General features: G+C 43.8%; 1 protein-coding gene across 2 annotated transcripts in view; it reads left to right on the forward strand.

Annotated features, from left to right (window-relative positions):
- Nucleotides 1-18,116, forward strand: part of LZTR1 (leucine zipper like post translational regulator 1) — a 36,460-nt gene that overhangs the window by 9,645 nt on the left and 8,699 nt on the right. For both annotated transcript variants that reach the window (XM_021527667.4, XM_085561531.1), the window contains exons 10-14: nucleotides 11,361-11,471; nucleotides 12,643-12,735; nucleotides 13,645-13,740; nucleotides 14,804-14,987; nucleotides 16,789-16,958. In XM_021527667.4, coding sequence (XP_021383342.1) covers nucleotides 11,361-11,471; nucleotides 12,643-12,735; nucleotides 13,645-13,740; nucleotides 14,804-14,987; nucleotides 16,789-16,958 — 654 coding nt within the window. The remainder of the gene's footprint in view (nucleotides 1-11,360; nucleotides 11,472-12,642; nucleotides 12,736-13,644; nucleotides 13,741-14,803; nucleotides 14,988-16,788; nucleotides 16,959-18,116) is intronic.

The following is an 18,116-nucleotide window of genomic DNA, read 5'->3' on the forward strand; positions in this document are numbered from 1 at the left end:
AGGCAGCCACAGGAACATCTTGTCTGAGTCCGTGCCTGCCTGCATAACACTGCCAAAGCTTCCTGGCGTGCTGGATTTTCTTGATACAGGGCTACTGAAGAATTTTGAAAACAAGAAATAGATTTTTTTTTTTTGTTTGCCTCAAGTTTTTCTGTTGAACTCAAATTACCCTTTACTTTCTGAAGAAGATTGGAGCAGCATAAGAAATCAGCAGGCAGTAAGATGGAAAATGGCCCTTGTTGCACAGTTGACAGACACGTGTGCACGTGGCAGTCATGGCTTGTGCTGCAGAGAGGAGTGTTCTGCAGGGAATGACAGGAGCTCTGGGTCTGGCAGGGAGCACAGCCAGTTGTGGACACAGACCCACAGAATCCAAGGTGATGTTTGGAGCAGCCACTGCCTCATAGAGGCAGGATGTTATGTCAGGAAGAAGAAAACTCTCCCTCCTCACAGTTCCCATCATCTCCCTGTGGCTGCAGGGACTGGCGAGTCATCCATCTCTCCTGAAGTTATGAGGGAAATCTCTAAAACTTGTTCTGGGAGACATTTCAGTCTCACAATTAGAGCTTTCAAAGCCAAGAGCAATAAAAATCTCAAATTTTCAAAGCTCTTATTTTTTCCTTTAATAAGCAAAAAGGGAGGTTAATGTGCTGGTAACCTTCTTGGGCTTACTTGGAGGCTCAGTTTTGGAGGTTTTTCAGACAGATTACAGTGACGTGGTTTGTGGGCAGCTGAGGAAGATTAAAAGGACTTAGTCATCCTCCTGGGGATGAGTCTGCCCCAGTCTCCTTGTGCAGAGATTAGTTACACCCCCTGAGGTATCTTCAGGCACAAGAAACACGTTACTGTGTGCACAATGCCTCACATTCCTACAGTGAGCCCCCTAACAAGATCTGTCTCATATGTGGGCAGGGTAGGTATCGTGTTCTGGGAGAGCTAAAATTGAGCATTTCACAATCCAGAGGGAAGACTGATACTTTTGATGTTTATAAATTATGTACAGAGTTCAGGCTTGCATCCTTTTTAAAAAACCTTTTTTAAAAATGTAGGAGCTTCATGCCAGTGCCCTTTGCAGGTCTGTGCTCAGTGAACTGGAGAGAGACATCTAGAAAATGTTTGTATTTATAAGAATCTGCACATCAGAGTACCTGTAGCGAACACTATTGTACAGCTCCACTTCTGTTTGTCAGTTCTGTGTTCATTTCCTTTCTGAGGGATTTTCATTATTACATCCTTTTACAGTATTCTCCCAGAGAAAGCAAAATGCAAATTATGTGGATGACAGGCAGAAGGAATATTTATGTAACTCACTCACTGGTAAGGAATTGGAACAACATGGATTTAACATGACCCACATTAAGGTGGTATAAAAGTGAGTAACGAAAGGACTTGAAATATACTTTTTGATTGAGGAGCAGTTACTCTGGATAAACTTATGCTACCAAACTTGAAAGACAACAGAAAATCACAGCTTTCCTCCAATATTTACTCATTGTCCAGAGTTTTGCCAATTACTGATTACAATAACAGTCCACTCAGAGATTTTGATTTCTTCTTAAGGTGGTTGCAAGCAGTCCATGTTTCTCTTTGGCTGTAGGATACATTTATGAACAGAGTGTGTGGTCTGGGCTTCATGGATTCCCTTACAGCATCCCTGGAAACAATGACTTAAATTCCCAGTTCTTGTGGGGAGCTGAGAGAGCTCCTGGTGGTCTGAAATGGCTGGAAGTGTTGTGATGTTCTTCATTCTAGAAGCTTACACAGTGCAGTGTCATTAAGTAACATAAATACATGATCTTTGTGTTTATTAGATAGATCTTCCAGTATAATATCTCTCCACGTCATGTTTGCAAACCAGGGAGATTGTTCAGAGAAGAATGATGGAAGATGGGAAACCCAGTGGCCAACTATGAAGTGAAGTCTCTTTTAGGTATAGGAAATGAAATCTTCCCTATCTTACATGGGGAACAGAGGGTTTTTAATCTATCAGTGAAAGATGAAACAAGATCCAGCCATTTAAAGTTAAAACTAGAAATATCCAGACTGAAAAAGAAAGGAAAACAAATGCTTACAAATTGTAAAGAATGAGAGTAATTATTTACTGGAACATTTAATCTGGGTTTTTTTTTTTTTTTTTTTTTGTTAAGTCTTCATTACACTTAAAACAGGATTTGATATTTTCTAAAAATAAAGTTATCCTCAAAGCAAGTGTAAATTTCAGTACCTCTTCACAGAAGTTTGGTAGGTTGGTGTATTCAGGAAGTCAGATTAAGATCCCAAAAGTACTATTATGGTTATTGGATTTTTGAATGCACACCACATGCCAAAGAGAAGCAAATGCTTGGTCACTGGATTTCTGTCAGCTATTGTCAGATTTCAATATATGATCTTTTGTGACACATTCATTGGATTTGGCTGGAGTTTGGCTTGTTCTTCAAACTGCCTCATCCTCTCTGAATTATACATTAACATTGCTCTTTAAATTTGAAACTGATATACACTAAAGCAATTTTAAAGGAAATAACATTTACTATTATTACAGCTGTAAATAAATTACAGACAGCCTCATACCCTGACCTTTGTGGTTATGCTGCCACGTGTTTGGATGTCATTGTTAATAGATTTACTTTCCTGTTTCCATTCTGTGTTCCCCAGTGAATGCCAAATAGAAAAATCTCATCCTCAGTGTAGAGCACAATTGCAAAGGATGTCTCTGTTGCATCCCCTTTCTCAACCAGAGTTAATATTGCAGCTTCTGCTATTATGACTTTTCTTCTGTGTGTGGTGATTTAACCCAGAACCCCCCTGTGCTGGGCTGATCCCCCAGCGTGGGCACAGGGCAGGGGGGGATTCTGCCCCTGTGCTCAGGTGAGAGCCCACCTGCAGAGCTGCCTCCAGCCCTGGGGCTCCAGCACAGGGAGGAGCTGGAGCTGCTGGAGCGAGCCCAGAGGAGGCCACAGAGCTGCTGCAAGGGCTGGAGCCCCTCTGCTCTGGAGCCAGGCTGGGAGAGCTGGAGGTGCTCACGTGGAGAAGAGGAGGCTCTGGGGAGAACTTAGAACCCATTTCAGTGCCTAAAGGGGCTCTGAGAGAGCTGGAGAAGGACTTTAAACAAAGGCCTTTGGACAAAGGAGGGAATGGTTTCTCATTGCCAGAGGGCAGGGTTAGATGGGATATTGGGAAGGAATATTTGGCTGTGAGGGTGGGCAGGCCCTGGTACAGGCTGCCCAGAGCAGCTGTGCCTGCCCCTGGGTCCCTGGAAGTGCCCAAGGCCAGATTGGACAGGGCTTGGAGCAGCCTGGGCTAGTGAATGGTGTCCCTGCCATGCTGGGATTGGAACAAGATGACCTTTAAGGTCCCTTCCCACCCAGTCCTGTGATTCTGTGCTTTATCTGAAGTTGTAGGTTTCTACATCATGGTCTTCAGCTTTCTGTTTTCTGGTTCAATCCATGACAGTTCCTTTTTGTATTAATGGCTCCTATGAGGAAGTGGTGCTTACAGAGGTGATCTTCTGCCTTTCATAGTTGTTAAGCTACAATAGATACATTTATGTTGACAATGTAGTTATGGCAATCTCCATAAATAAACTGCAGACAAAATATTTTGGCTTTCTGACATTAGTGTGGTGTTGAAAGTTTCGTGAGATGTCCTGAGAAGTCTACCAGTAGAAATCGCTAAGAACGGGCTGGATTTTTCTCTCAGAAACAAAATAAGTATTGTTGACCCTGTCTGGGGCAAAGGAATGGAACTAGCTATTGAAGTGGTTCATTCTGTGCATCTGTGATAGAGCTTTTATTCCCTGTTTTCTTGTCTGTACCATCAGAGGGGAAAAGGGAAAGCTAAATTTCCATCTTGGATGTAAAATTCCCATTGTAACAAGAGCACAGCGGAGCTCCCAGCCCTGAAATGTGTTAAAGAACAGGAGGAAGTCTTAAAATCACAAAAGCAGATGAGTTGGAAGGACTTCCAAGGTTTTGAATCCAAGCACATGCTCAGAGCAAGTCTGGTTGAGGCAGGCAACTCAGGGCATTGTCCATTCCATTCCATTCCATTCCATTCCATTCCATTCCATTCCATTCCATTCCATTCCAATGTATCTCCAGGATCCTGGCTTCCATCTAGTGTTTGTCCACTATCATGATCAAAGACATTGTCCTCACACTAAGAAAGAACTTCCTGTGCTGACTTGAGTCTACTGGCTCTCCCCACCAGGCAACTCTCTGAAGAGCAGCTCTGACTTCCCTGCAGGAAGGTGCCTCCTTTGCCTTCTCTCCTGTCATGTATCCTGTGCTCCAGCCCTTGATCACAACCTTGATGTTTGTGTCTCTCCACTGGACTTGCATAGGTCAATGCTCTTTCTGTACTGGGGATCCCAGAGTGTTTCAGCTGGGGACTTAAAAATAGTGAGTAGAGGAGGACAAGTCCCATTCTTGAGCCCACTGGAACAGCTGAGGGGCTGCTGGCTGTGCTGCCAGAGGATGCTGCTGAACCCTCTGCAGCTTCCTGTCCACTACATTTGTGTTCTGGACAGCCAGTCCCCAGCCTGTATCATTGCAAGGAATGGCTGTTCTGGGGACAGGACTTGGCAGAACTTCCTGAGGTGACCATTGGCCCATTTTCCAGCCTGGCTAAATCCTTTGGAATATCAGTCTCAGCATGAGGCTGCTCCAGACAATTTGCTATCAAGCATAGACTTGCTAGACTTGCTGAAAATGCAGTGCCTTCCTATAACATGAAGCATTTTGAAGGGGATGATCAGGTTAGTCAGGAAAAATTTGCTCTTGGTAGATCCTTGTTGACTGTGCCAGTCACCTCTTTCATGTGGCAGAAGTAGCTTCCACGAAGAGTCTCTTTGTAACTTTCTTGGGACAGCAGTGCAGTTGCCTGGCTCATGGTTGACTGTGTTCCCAAAGTTCACACCAGGCCATATTTTTAAATTAATAGGTACTGTTTGGGTTATAAACAGCACTTTGGTTACTCTTGGGTACCTGCAGTGATAAACTGGATGACTCCGTTGCCATAATCTGAAAGGAATGACAGCCTAAGGAAAGGCCAAATAAAGGAACAACAGCCTATGGAAAGGCTCAGTAAAATCCTTCAGCATTTGCCTGCTTCTCTTCATTTGTAGAGCTGCATGTCTTGAAGTTCACTGTAACAGGTGTCTGTTCCAATTTTGTCTGAAAGAAGAGATTGTCTGCACCCAGCATGGGAAAACATTTTAAATCCTTAAACCTCCTTGAACCTAAAGACTATCCAAAGCTCTGTCTGTCCATCTGTTTGAGTTTGATGCTGTTGCCTGGTGTAACAGCATGGAAACATCTCAGGTATGAACAGCTCCCAACTTCCCAGTAGTGACAGCTCATTTGGAGCAATAAACTTTTGTAGTTTATTGTTTTCTTCCAGTTTCAGAGGAAGATAGATACTTTTTTACCTCTTAGTTTATGGTGGTTCACTAGGTTGGTTTGTTGATGGCTTTAGGTCTTTTTATTTAATTTTAGCTTTCAGCTTTTAATGATACTGAAGCATAGAGAGGCTCATTTATGTTTCTGTGTTGTGAAAGAAATCTGAGCACATCATTACTGGCTTTTGAGTTCAGTGCAACAGTTTCCTTCCATAATACCTGCTCATTCATAGCTGAGTGTGAAGAAAATTAACATTTACATCATTATAAACCTCTTCTGTAAATGTAAGAAAGCTTCTGAGGAGCTGAGAGTTAAGAAAGGAGAACCTTGAAACAACTGCAGAGGATTTTATTTAAGCAATGTTCTAGTATTGCCCATAATGTTGAAACTTCTATCACCAAAAGCACTGAAACATATTTAAATATTCTGAGAAAGGAGTCATAGAGAGAAGATAAGCGCTGCAACAGCACGAGTAGTCACAGCCTGCAGTAATAGCATAGTTCATGCATTCTTCACAGCCAAGAGAGTGACTCTCACTACAAGGAGGTTGAATTTTTGTCCATGACCCAGTTCTGCCGGCCGTCCAGAAGAGCTGAGCAAGCCATGGCTCTGTGTGTGCTGCCAGCCAGCTGAGAAAGGGCTTTGCTTCATTTTCTTCCAGTGTGACAGTCAGCTTTGACATAAAACACAGGTTGTCACTTTGGGGTGATCCATCTGCCCTGTTTTTTCATTAAGACAAAATGTGGGATGTGTCTCAGACTTGGGAATAGCTGGTTGATATTCCCTCTTGACCATCTTAGCTTGTGATCTGCATTTTGCCTGCTTGCAAACCCCTCAGCTTCTCATCCTCGTCCCTGGAAGTGTCCATAGCCAGGCTGGATGGGGCTTGGAGCAACCTGGGCTAGAAAGTGTCTCTGTCCATGGCAGAGGGTGGAACAAGGTGAGCTTTAAGGTCCCTCCCAACCTGAACCAGTCTCAGATTCTGTGATTTGTGAAGAGCCATTGGGAGGAAGAGGGCAGTCAAAAAGCAGCTAGTGCAAAAGATTTCATTGCTGTCTCTGTCATTGCACAAACCTTGAGAAAACCACCACATGCTAATGGTTCAGTCACAGTGGTGGGCTCCATACAAGACCACAGACCTTTCTGTGGACTGACCCTGAATGTTTTGGATACACAGGGACGTTGACACCTGAAGCTTCAGCTGCAGGGGACTGCTGCTCAGTGTCCAGTCTCTCATGCTTCCCGTCTATACCTTTACACACATTTTTTTTAAACCTTGTAACCAGGTGTCCTACCCAGCACTGGCTTGAGAGGTTATCTGCCCCAGAGGAAGCTCACACTGTATCTTCGAGAGATTGGGGTTTAAAAAAATCTTGGGATGTATTTGGTTTAGATTTCAGCATAGCAACAGTTAAACAAGGACCTACAGCAGACTCAGAGGTAAATAAATAAACATTTGAAAGTGAAAAAGACTTTAAAAAAAGAAATTAAACTTATTATAGGAGAGAGAGAGAGAAATTCCACTTTCATATATGCCTTTTCTTCTCTGCTCCTTTTTATTCCCCCTTGCAATTTATCATGAGCTATTTAACTTAAGCTGTAATCCAAGAACCATTTAAGCATTGGCTCTGCATGTGCAAGTTCTAAATTGCACAGAGCAGGCTACTATTGACCCCTGAGTGGAAATTATTCATTTTACTTCTTTCCCTATTTAATTTTACTTTACATTGCTTCAACTTAATTTATTAAGGACTTCTAGCTAAGCTGAATATATTCCTGGTGAGATCAAAATTTAAATCAATGAGTTTATGAAGGGGTTTGCACAGGTATTACTGAGTTTATTTTAAAGTGTATGTGCTCAGGCCCAGAGGTGATGCTCAGGGCTGTAATCTCACCTATTTGAATGATTGCTGGGTACTCTGGCACAGGGAGAGGCAACTTTAATGCACAGCTTTGGGAGTCAAATTAGAAGCCTGATAGCAGCATAGAACAAACCCCATTTGTGCTGTCTGGACAGGCTACAGTGTGAATCTGAGCACAAGAAATGAGAGGAAAAAAAGACTTCTGAAATACTTTTATTTTGAAAATGATGGCTTGAGTCATGCCAGAAGTGTGGAAGGGTGTACTGAAAGGGAAGCAAAGGTGACTGATGAGCTCTGCTTTTGAAAGCAAAGATTCCAGGGGGAATCTTGTAAAGATCCTCAGATGCAAATCTCATTAACTTTAAATAGAGAAACCACTCAAACAAATGAAACAGGGTGATGTAGCTCAGAGAGGGGTGCCAGCCCCCATCATTGGAGGTGTCAGGATTGAATCCAGAATTTCTTCTGTCAGGCACTGTTAATTAAGAAGATCACATTGATGGAGAGGTAAGTACAGGATCTAGAGCTGACAAATACATTCAGATTGGCAGTGCCTCTTTGTCTGTGATTTTTAGCATTCCTGTATGTAAAGGGAACAAGAAAGACAAATCCCTTTGGATTCACACAGGGCCATCTGGAGCTGTGCCAGCAGATGAAATTAAAATCATGGAATTACAGAACCATTAGGGTTGGAAAAGACCTTCAAGATCATCAAGTCCAGCCATCCATCCAGCACTGCCACATTCACCTCTAATCCATATCCCCAAGTGCCATGCACCTTTTGAACATCTGTCATTGCCCTGAGCAGCCTGTGCCAGTGCTTACAACCCCTTTAAGGAGAAAATGTTTCCTAATATCCAATCTAAACCTTTTCTGCTGCAGTTTAAGCCATTTCCTCTCATCCTTTCTGACCATCCTGGCTAACAAAGTAGATGGTATTTTGTAGCTGTTTCTTATAGACTCTACCTGGGGTGAGTGCATTCAGCGCTGGATTTGGCAGCCTGGGAGATCTCCCAGTGAAAAATTCAAGCTAGGGCAGGTTCTGGGTATCTGGTATTGGTGGATGAGGAATGTGGGGGCCAGAATGTCTCAACAGCTGTCCATGCTCCTGAGATCTAGTAACCTTTCTTTCCTGCTGAATATTGTCTTGAGGACCCAGCTTTCCTTCCTTGCACGGAACAAAGCTCCTGTGGCCAAATCCTTAGTCCTGGGAGGGCTGAGCATTGTTCCCCAAGCAGGTGGCACCAAAATGTCACCACTTGCAGCGTTGTCATCTCCATGTGGGTTTTAGCTGCCCTGAATTCTGCTGTTCTGCTTCAGTAAAACAAACACCCTGAAACTCTCAGCTGCACAATGTTTTGAGAACTGGACATGGCCTTTTCTGTTCCAGGCTGTCACTCCATGTTTTACATTTCTCTCTTTAAAAATGTGGTCTGTGTATTTAGAAAGTAAAATTGTTTGATTACTTAAGTTATTAGTAACTGCAGAGCTCTGGTTTCTTGGCTAGTACCAACCACTACAAAAGAAAAATTACCATTATAGCATTCCATAGAGATTGTTGGAGTTGAATATGATGTGACTGGCAAGTACATTTTACTTGGCTAAATATTCAGGTGGTTCATGTTTGCTTTCTGGCACCAGTTGTTTCAAAGCTGTAAGGCTTTTTGATTGAAAAAAAATTGGTTGCTAAATTCAATGGCAGCTTTTAAAAACTAAATACTAGAGAATTTTGAGAATTATTTTAATTAAAAGCAAAACTAAAATATTATTTATTTTTAAAAAGTGGAAAATTACCTGAATAAGTCTAAAGCAGGTGGGCTGCATTTGAGCTCTGCTAGAACAGTTCTTTTTGTTTGGTTTTGGTTGCAGTTAGTTGTGAGAAAGATGTTACAGTACAGCTAACACCAGCCTGCCTAGCTGTGTGGGAATGGGTCTTGGCAAGCAAACTTCTTACTTTGGGATGAGGTTGGAGCTCCAGTTGATGAAGGTGACAGATGTATTTTTAACCCATTATAATATGGTTGATTATTTCAATCAGTACATCTTATTTCGTTAATGAGATTACTGCTAAAAACAAGCAGAGGACAGAAAATAGATTATATTTGACAGTAATCTCATCCGCTTTCAGAGAGGTATGGAACTGGGTCCAAGCAGGAATGTACTAACAGATCAGTGTTATTCCATAACCCATCACAGTATTTATTAGAGCTAACTCTGAAGTTTCCTTGATGAAGTTTCCTTGATAAAGTATCCATGAAATATGCTGGATACAGAAGGCGTCTTGTTTATCCAGAGGAATCCATAGGGTTTGTTAAACTGGCACAGGCAAATGTGCCTTTTCAGGTGAGCAAGTCTGTGGTTTGTACATCTGAGAAAAATACCCATGTCCTAGTTACTGACTGGGAGATTGTCTCCTTAAAAGCTGTAGTCTGAGGAGAAGAACAAGGCATGGAAAGTGCGGTGAGTAACAGGCTAAATGAGGCTGTTGTGTGATACTGTGGTGAGAGGGGTGAGTTGGTGGGAATGGGAACTGCCAGTCAGCATGCTTTCCTGGAAAATCTGCCTCTCCAGATAAACATAATCTTGTTTCATGTTTGACTTTACTTGAGTGGTGTCTATAAATATGTACAAGAAGCCAAGATTTCTTGTACCAGAGGGCTTTTTATTTTGTAGGCAAAGATTTAATGAGATTTACTGCCTGGAAGATGAAAAGCCTGATCAAGCTAGAGGAAAAAAAAAAGAAGTTTCTCTCACCACTTGAAGGCTTTCTGTGAGCTCTCAGTGAGATATGCTGATGTGTTCACACACCTTTGTGTAACCTCAGAAGAAATGAGTGAAAATGCTGTAGTCTGTCCTCTGCAGGAGGGTCATGGTGGCTTTGGCTTGTAGTGACTCTTCAAAAATCACCCAATGCTGCAGCTCTGAGTGGGGTGTGTTGCAGGGATGGTGTGATCCCTCAGCCTTGTAAATAGCTGCAGTGTGAGGGGCTTTTCTTTCTGTGGAGCTGGCAGGATGGAGGCCAGAGCTGTGGCTCTGAGGTGCCAGTTCTGCTGACAGCTCCAGCCTTGGGCTCCTGTTCAGCGCTGGACGTTCCTGGAGCCTTTGCCAGATGGTTCAGCCCTTCAGGCTCTGGGGGAGGTGGGCACACACAGGCCCAGAGCTCAGTCCTGCTGAGGTAGATGATCATTCGCCTTTCAAGTTCCTGACAGCATATGGAATAAGCTGTCAGCATTTGGAATAAGCACAGTGATCACTTTTGCAGAATCTGCTTATTTCTAGAAGAATGTGTGGCGTTTATGTGGAAAATGACATTGGCTTTAATTTTGTAAATGATACATTTTGTAACTGCCTTGGTATGTAGACCTGTGTAGGTACCACTATGATTAGAAGGTGCAGTGGATGGGTGTTCTTAAATGTGACTGGACAACATGTTCTAGACACGCTAGGAGAGAATCCTGAGGAGCAGCAAATGTCAGTCACAGGATGTAAAGTGTGCGAGTGTGTTTGTGAGTGTGTGTGTCTGTCTGAGTGTGCTTCAGTGTGAATGTGTGTGAGTTAGGGTGTGAGTGTGCAAGTGTGTGTGAATGTGAGTGTGTATGTGTGTGTGAGTGTTTGTAAGTGTGCATGTGAGTGTATGTGAATGTGTGAGTGTGTATGTGTGTGTGAGAGTGAGTGTGAGTGTGTGTGAATGTGTGAGTGTGTATTTGTGTTGTGAGAGTGTTTGTGAGTGTGTGTGTGAGAGTGTTTGTGAGTGTGTGTGTGAGAGTGAGTGTGTGTCTATATGTGTATGTGTGTGTGTGTGAGTGTGTATGTGTGTGAGTGTGTGAGTGTGTGACCTCGGGCTGCATTGGTTTGGTCAGAGCTCTGTCCTCATAATGCCAAGGTTGTGGGTTTGACCCCCATTCCTTTAACAGTTGGACTCAACAATCCCTTGTGTTCCTTCCACATATATATATCCACAGATATTCTGTGATTTTCCCTTTTTACTGTTGATCTGTTAATAGCAGATCCTTTTTCTTGGCAGACGAATAGGCTTTTATTTATTACCTTGCCTTCTTTATCCTTTTCTCTCTGTTTATTTCCTATTTTCTTTCCCCAGTTACCCAGTGGGAGACTCTTCCATGCAGCAGCAGTTATCTCAGATGCTATGTACATCTTTGGTGGCACAGTGGACAATAACATCAGAAGTGGAGAGATGTACAGGTTCCAGGTAATTTGCTGATAAACATACTCACTTCCACACCAATTCCACAAGTCCTGTCTGTGGAGTAGCTGTTAGCTCACCATGAGCTGCACAGCATTTAATCCATGGCCTTCTTACAGGCAGCCTCTGTATTTCAGATTCAGCTTTCAAAGGTCAATGTGTGTCTTAAAAATCTTTTGAGAAATGTTATTTGGACAGACATTTTGGTAAGGTCAAGCTCTCTAGTGCCTTCTGAAGTCCTACAGAGATCAGGACAACTTTGACAAATCATTGGAAAGTGTAGCAGATGGGATTTGCTATATTATTTCATTAAAATTGGCTGTTTCATGTGCTGTCCTGTTCAGGGCTCTGGGGCAGAGTGTTTTGTATTACAGTTTTATCTCCATGCAGCTCTCCCACCCCCATCTGACAGAGCTATGGGAATCAAAATTTTTAAATTCAGGATACTCACACTAGATTAAATCCCACGTACAGCCAAGTCTATTTTTATTGCATGTCACCATCAGACAAGGCCTGAGAGCAGGTGAGACTCCCAGCCTCCGAGTCCTCGTACCTAGAAGTTGTGATGAAACAAGGTTCCTCTGTGTTACACTGTGTTATCTGTCCTTAACCTCACCATGGGGAAAACCCTTGCATGTGTTTGGTTTGCTTGTGACATTCTACTTTATGTGCTACACGAAGGCTGAGTTAATAACAAAATCCAGTGATAGTAGATGTAACCTTGACACTTTTGGTTATAGAGTCATAGGATCAGGAATATCCTGAGCTGGAAGGAGCCCACAAGGACCATCCAGTCCAACCCCTGCTGCACAGACACAACAATCCCACCCTGTGCATCTCTGGGAACATTGTCCAAATATTCCTGGAGCTCTGGCAGCCTCAGGGCCGTGCCCATTCCCTGGGGAGACTGGGCAGTGCCCAGCACCCTCTGGGGGAAGAACCTTTGGCTGGTATCCAGCCTAAATCTCCCCTGACACAGCTCCAGCCATTCCCTTGGGTCCTGTCCCTGGTCACAGAGAGCAGAGATTGAAGCTGTCCCTCCACTACCCCTTGTGAGGAAGCTGCAGACCTTGAGGAGATCTGACCTCAGATTCCTCTGCTTCAGAGTGATGGGAGATTTGAAGTTTATATAGCTACTGAAATGAATTCTGTCTTCTGTGGGGTTTTATTTTTTTAGTTTTCTTGTTACCCTAAATGCACTCTCCATGAAGATTATGGAAGGCTGTGGGAAAACAGACAGTTCAGTGACTTGGAGTTTGTTTTGGGAGAGGTGAGTAGAATTTATTGGAGAGGTGCCAGTGGGGGTGTTACTGTGTGTGTGGTGTGTTTGCTGGGAAAAAGCAAATTGTGCAGTGGTTGTGCCAGAAACCCTGGGAATGAATCACTGGTGAACTGTCTGCCTCGTTTAGTAAGTTTCACTGATGCAGATAAATTTTTAAAGCTGCAGTGGAGAAGAAACTTTTAAACTGAGAAGATCTGTGGGTCACCGACTTAACCTGAATTTATCAAAGCATGTTATATAGAGTTGCAATATGAAAATTTACCAATGATCTCTGTACACTCAGGTCCCAGTTGCCTCCTAGGAAGGGAGGTCAGTGTTTTTCAAACCCATTATCATTTCAAAAGCCATTTTTAATTACTGAAATAAAAGAGAATGAGAAAAAGCGGTACAGGGGAATGGTTCTCTAGTAATGCAAACAGTTAAAAAATGTAACAGAGAACAGTTTGTCTGAAGATAAACATGAGAAATTTGAACTTACCTGCATTCCTTTTGCAAAAAGAAAAAGTCAGAAAAGGCTCTGCAAAGCTCAGAGAACGGATCCTCGACAATAGGTGAAATAAATTATGGCAAACAATAGCAAAAATCATATTGTTATTTTGAAAAGTGAAAATTAAACAGAAAATCAGATGCAAGAATAAAAAGCACTATATGTGACACAGCAGCTTCCACTCAGTGAATGTGACACAGGCTTTTTCCCAAATGGTGTTTGCCATTAGCCTTTGGGGAAATAAGTGTTGAATTTCATCTGTATGTGCAGAGCAAATGTAAGGCTGCCTTTAACTTGAAATGTATTGTAACCTGGGGTTCAGCCCAGGTTTCTATGACTTCTGCCCTCTGCCATGACCTTGTGATTTGGGGATAAATGTTGAATGTGATTTCTACCTTTGCCTTTGGCAGAAGGAGGAGCGAGTCCGAGGGCACACTGCGATCGTCACCGCTCGCTGCAAGTGGCTGAAAAAGAAAATCATGCAGGCCAGGGAGAGGGTGAAACAAGTGAGTATTTTGGAAAAGTAGCCTTGTAGCAAGGTAAGGCTTATTCTATCCATGTTTGGGAATAAGGTTGTCAAGAGAAAAGTAGTATCTGTTGAGGCAGCCGGAGGACAGGAGCATTGTCTGATGCTAAGGTGCTCTTCAGCAAGTAAAATAAAAAAGATCATTAGTATTAACTAAGACTAGTGTATGGATGTGTATCAGGAGTGTAACATGGAGGAGCCAGAGTTAATCCAGTTATCTGGATTTGACAGTGTGGTTCTTGGAAGCTCTCCTAGCTGTCTGAGGTCTAATCTTGTGGAATGCCCCAGAGGGTTTTGTGTACCCTTCCCTGTGGGGGAGGTAAGAGCTGTGTCATGGGGATAGCCCACAAGATCAGACAGATTAGAGGGAAGAGAGGCAATGCTAAGGGTTTCAGCTGCCTCTGTTCCCTTAAACTTTGTATTTTTTTTACTTTTTCCAGAGGTAAAAGTCTGGTGCCTCTAATCATTGTCTATTAATTTTGATTGCTATTAGCTTTTCAGCAGCAAACATTTAATGGCCTTTGGGGAGGTAGTAACACACAATCTTCAGTAAGATGTGGATGCCTCACTGCCCCCCAGTCAATTGTTTTGCCACTGGAAAGGCTGTGGGAAAAGGCTGTCAAAGTGAAATTTGAAGTAACAGAGTGCTTTAAAATACTTCTGTGCAGCACTTTGTGCTCTGCCTTTGCAAGGCAGGGTTTGTGGAATCTACTCCCACTTGTCCCTCCTCCACAGAGTAAGACTGTCCCTGCTGTGGGCAGAAATGTGCATTCACTGCAGTTCATTCCTCCCTTGCTCTGATGTCCTGCTTCTGACCTGCATCCAGGGGCTTATTTGTGTTCTCATCCATGTCCCAGGATATGGAACAGTAAGTCTAAGACATGAATTCCTTGTTATCTTCAAGATAATCACGAAGCTAGAAAGATCCTGGGTCTTGAAGAATGTGGAGTAAGGAGAAGGAGAAGGATCTTCTGGTTTGGTGGTAACTTATGTGAACTGGCACAGGCTTGTGCCATGTTTGGGTGGTTGTTCTGTTTCATTAGAAATCAAAGCAAGACATTGAAGAGGAGGGACACGCCACATGCCAGAAGGATGGGATTGGTGGGAATGTCAAGCTGTGCCGACTGCAGCCACTGCTGGAAGTGCCCATCCGAGAGGCCGAGGCCCAGCCCTTTGAGGTGCTCATGCAGTTCCTGTACACAGATAAGATAAAGTATCCCCGCAAAGGTAGGGCAGCAGGGTGAAGTAACACTGGCACTAGGGAGGGGAGGGGAGCAAATGTGTTCAGAAACAGCAGAATCCAGCATTTGCAGGTGATCAGGCCTGTTCTGAGCACTTAATTACTAACCTGAGATTAAACAAAAAGAAGATTTTATCAGAGTGTACTTACTATGCTTTTTTTTTCCCCTAATTATTTTCTAATATCAAGGAAGAACAAGTTCTTGATCATTCCAAAAGGTGTAAAAGACCCCAAACAAACAAAAATATTGTGGTATTTTGAACATCACAGCAACCTGCTTGGAAGGATCATGTATCTTATCCTGGCTTGGCTGATTTCCTTTTTCTGATACTGTTTTGATCCATTTTAATCTGAGCCTACACAGAAAGGTGTGTAAGCCAGTATTTATCACCTGTTAAAAATCCAATCTGAGGAAATGCCTCAAGGAAGGAAAAATCCGTTTGGTATATTCATTGGAGTTCTCTGAGTTAAAAATTCTTGTGGGTGGGGAAGTAACAGCCAGAAATCTTGCAGCTTCCACACAGGGACGCCAGCTCCTGGCTGTGTGAGTGGTGAGGGCTGTGGGGCAGTGGGAGGGAGGGAGGCTGGGTACAGCTGGATACAGCGAGGAGCTCCAGCTGCTGGGGCTGGGGAAGCTGCAGCTTTGGGGCGTGGTGAAGTACAGTGAGGTACAGCTGTCCTAGCAATGAATTTTGCTTCAGCTTCACTCCAAGAGCTTCACTTTCTGCAAAGATAATTCTCAGGAAAAATATGACATGTGTCCATTTGTGCCAAGAATTTCCCTGTCTGAGAATGATCCCACTGACTGGGGTGAGGGAACTGCTCCCTGCATTGCCAGATCCCTCTCCCAGCCATTCAGTGATGCTCCTCACCTTGGAACAGCCTCAGGCCAAGGGAAGGCTTGGACCCCTGAGCTCTTCCCACTGTTACAGGCTTCCCAGGCAGCCTGTCCCTCTTCCCCAGCACATGAGGGGTTCTCCCTGGTGCTCTCCCTTCTGCTGGGATCCTCCATGGGCCCTGCTCTGCTCATTTGTATTCCTAGTTGCTCCTCTCAGCACAGAGAGCAGCACCCTGGGGAGCCATCCAGAGGCTGAGCTAATGGAATTGGGCATGCTCATCAAATGGGATTTTCCAATTAGACACAGGGAAGGCACGTGACATGTGAGAGGGCTTTTCTCTATTAAAAAGTAGTTAGAGCAGATGGGCAAAGATCTCCTGTGAGGAAAGCAAAGGCCGTGGGGGAGTATTCATTGAGTTGGTGTCCCAGTAGCCCCATTGCAGTGGCCTACCTGAGTGTCCTCTGCCCTCTCTCACTTTAGCCCTCGCAGACCAGCTGTGGGTCTGTGCAGGCTGAAGCACAGAGTGAAAGCACAGAGTACCTTTATCAGAGTCTGTCAGAATCAGGGAGCTGACTTTAGTACTGTGTAAAACCCAAGGACTCTGGCAGGGCTGTTGGCAGCTGGGCACTGTGAGAAATTTGGCTGCAAGCTCTGGGCCTTATCAGAGATTTTAGAGAATCACTTCACGTTCTTTAGAGAATTTAAAAAAATTGTGATCCAGATTGTCACAAGATCTTTGTCTTTTGCATGCTTCAAATCTGAAACTCCTCTTCTAGTATTGATTAAGATTCTGTCTAACCAGGAATGGAATTCTTTTCTCTATAAAAAGACTCCAGCCACTGCCTGTTCTACTATTCCGATTTCTCCAGTTGATATAAAAAATACTTTCAGAAGCATTCCTCTCTTTGTTCTCTGATCTCTCCAGCAGTTTTCCCTCTTACAATTTCAGGTCATGTGCAGGATGTGTTACTCATTATGGATGTGTACAAGCTGGCCTTAAACTTCAAGCTCTCTCGGCTGGAACAGCTCTGCCTTCAGTATATCGAGGCATCTGTAGATCTGCAGAATGTGCTTATTGTGTGTGAGAATGCTAACAAGCTTCAGCTGGATCAGCTAAAGGTAATCACATTCTGCATACAAAGTAACTGGTAAGAAATTAAAAAGAAAATTATGTAATTAACATTTGGCCAAAGGTATCAGCTTTTTCAGAGTCATCATCCCTTTAATTACAGTTGCTTTAGTATATTTAGCATGGGTTGTCCTACAATGGCTTGTGATATTATGTAGGCTTTTTCAATACATGCTCAATATTTTTGCATATCTGCTCTGTAGAATGTCAAGGGCAGAGTGACTTTGGCTCTTCATCAGTTCACTCTTGCTGCAGCAAGATGGAACCAGTGCATTTCCTGGTCTTGCTAGATTACATGTACTGACACTGCAGATAGGTTCTTTCATTTTCTACATGGAAGAAAGAAACTGCTCTCAGGCCTTTGCACTGAAAAACAAAATGTGCCAGTGATTCTCTGTCTCTGTGGTGGGTGAGAGGCTTTTGGGTGTTCTGTGACAAGCAGGGTAGGGCTGACCCCTGGCTGCAGCCGTAGAGGTGCTGGCTGTGCTGATCCCAGAACAGTGCCCAGAGCCAGTTCTGCTGAACCTGCAGGGAAGCAACTCCTGCCCCCAGTCCCAGAGCCAGAGCAGGGCCATGCAGTACTTGTTCATCCTGTGCACACCAGTGACCATACTGCTGGTGGCTGCAAGCACAGTGAGGCTGGAGAAGCCAGTATGCACAAGCACTTCCTCAGACACTGTGTGTGTTCTGGATTTGGAAGAGGAAATCCCTCCAGGAGGAAATGTGTAAATGCTGGCACAGCCTTTGGTGCATGGCATCATGGTGCCATCATCTGCCCAGAAGCTCAAGCATTGGTGGATCTGGTGCCCCCACCTGCCCTGGATACCTCTGGAGTGACGGCGCTCTTGCACATGGCTCCAGTTAGGCAGGATCACCCTGAGCTGGCATCCTATCTGCTCAGGTGCTCATGAGTCCTCATGGGTGGGTCCTCTGTAGAAAGCTGTTCTTTCTGGCATCCCAGTCGTGATTTAAAATGTTTCATGGGTGACTCCTGACAGATACCTTTGGATCCCAGGTGGAATAAACTGGCAGAAACCGACAGTAGTAATGATTCTTTGGGTGAATTTGTACCCACCTTATGGTGAGCTGATGTAGATTGTATTTATTGCTTATAAAAGTGGAATGAGGGGAAGCCTTGGTTCATACTG

Source organism: Lonchura striata, chromosome 26 (genome assembly GCF_050655825.1).
Source record: "Lonchura striata isolate lonStrDom1 chromosome 26, ASM5065582v1, whole genome shotgun sequence".
Classification (NCBI taxonomy): domain Eukaryota; kingdom Metazoa; phylum Chordata; class Aves; order Passeriformes; family Estrildidae; genus Lonchura; species Lonchura striata.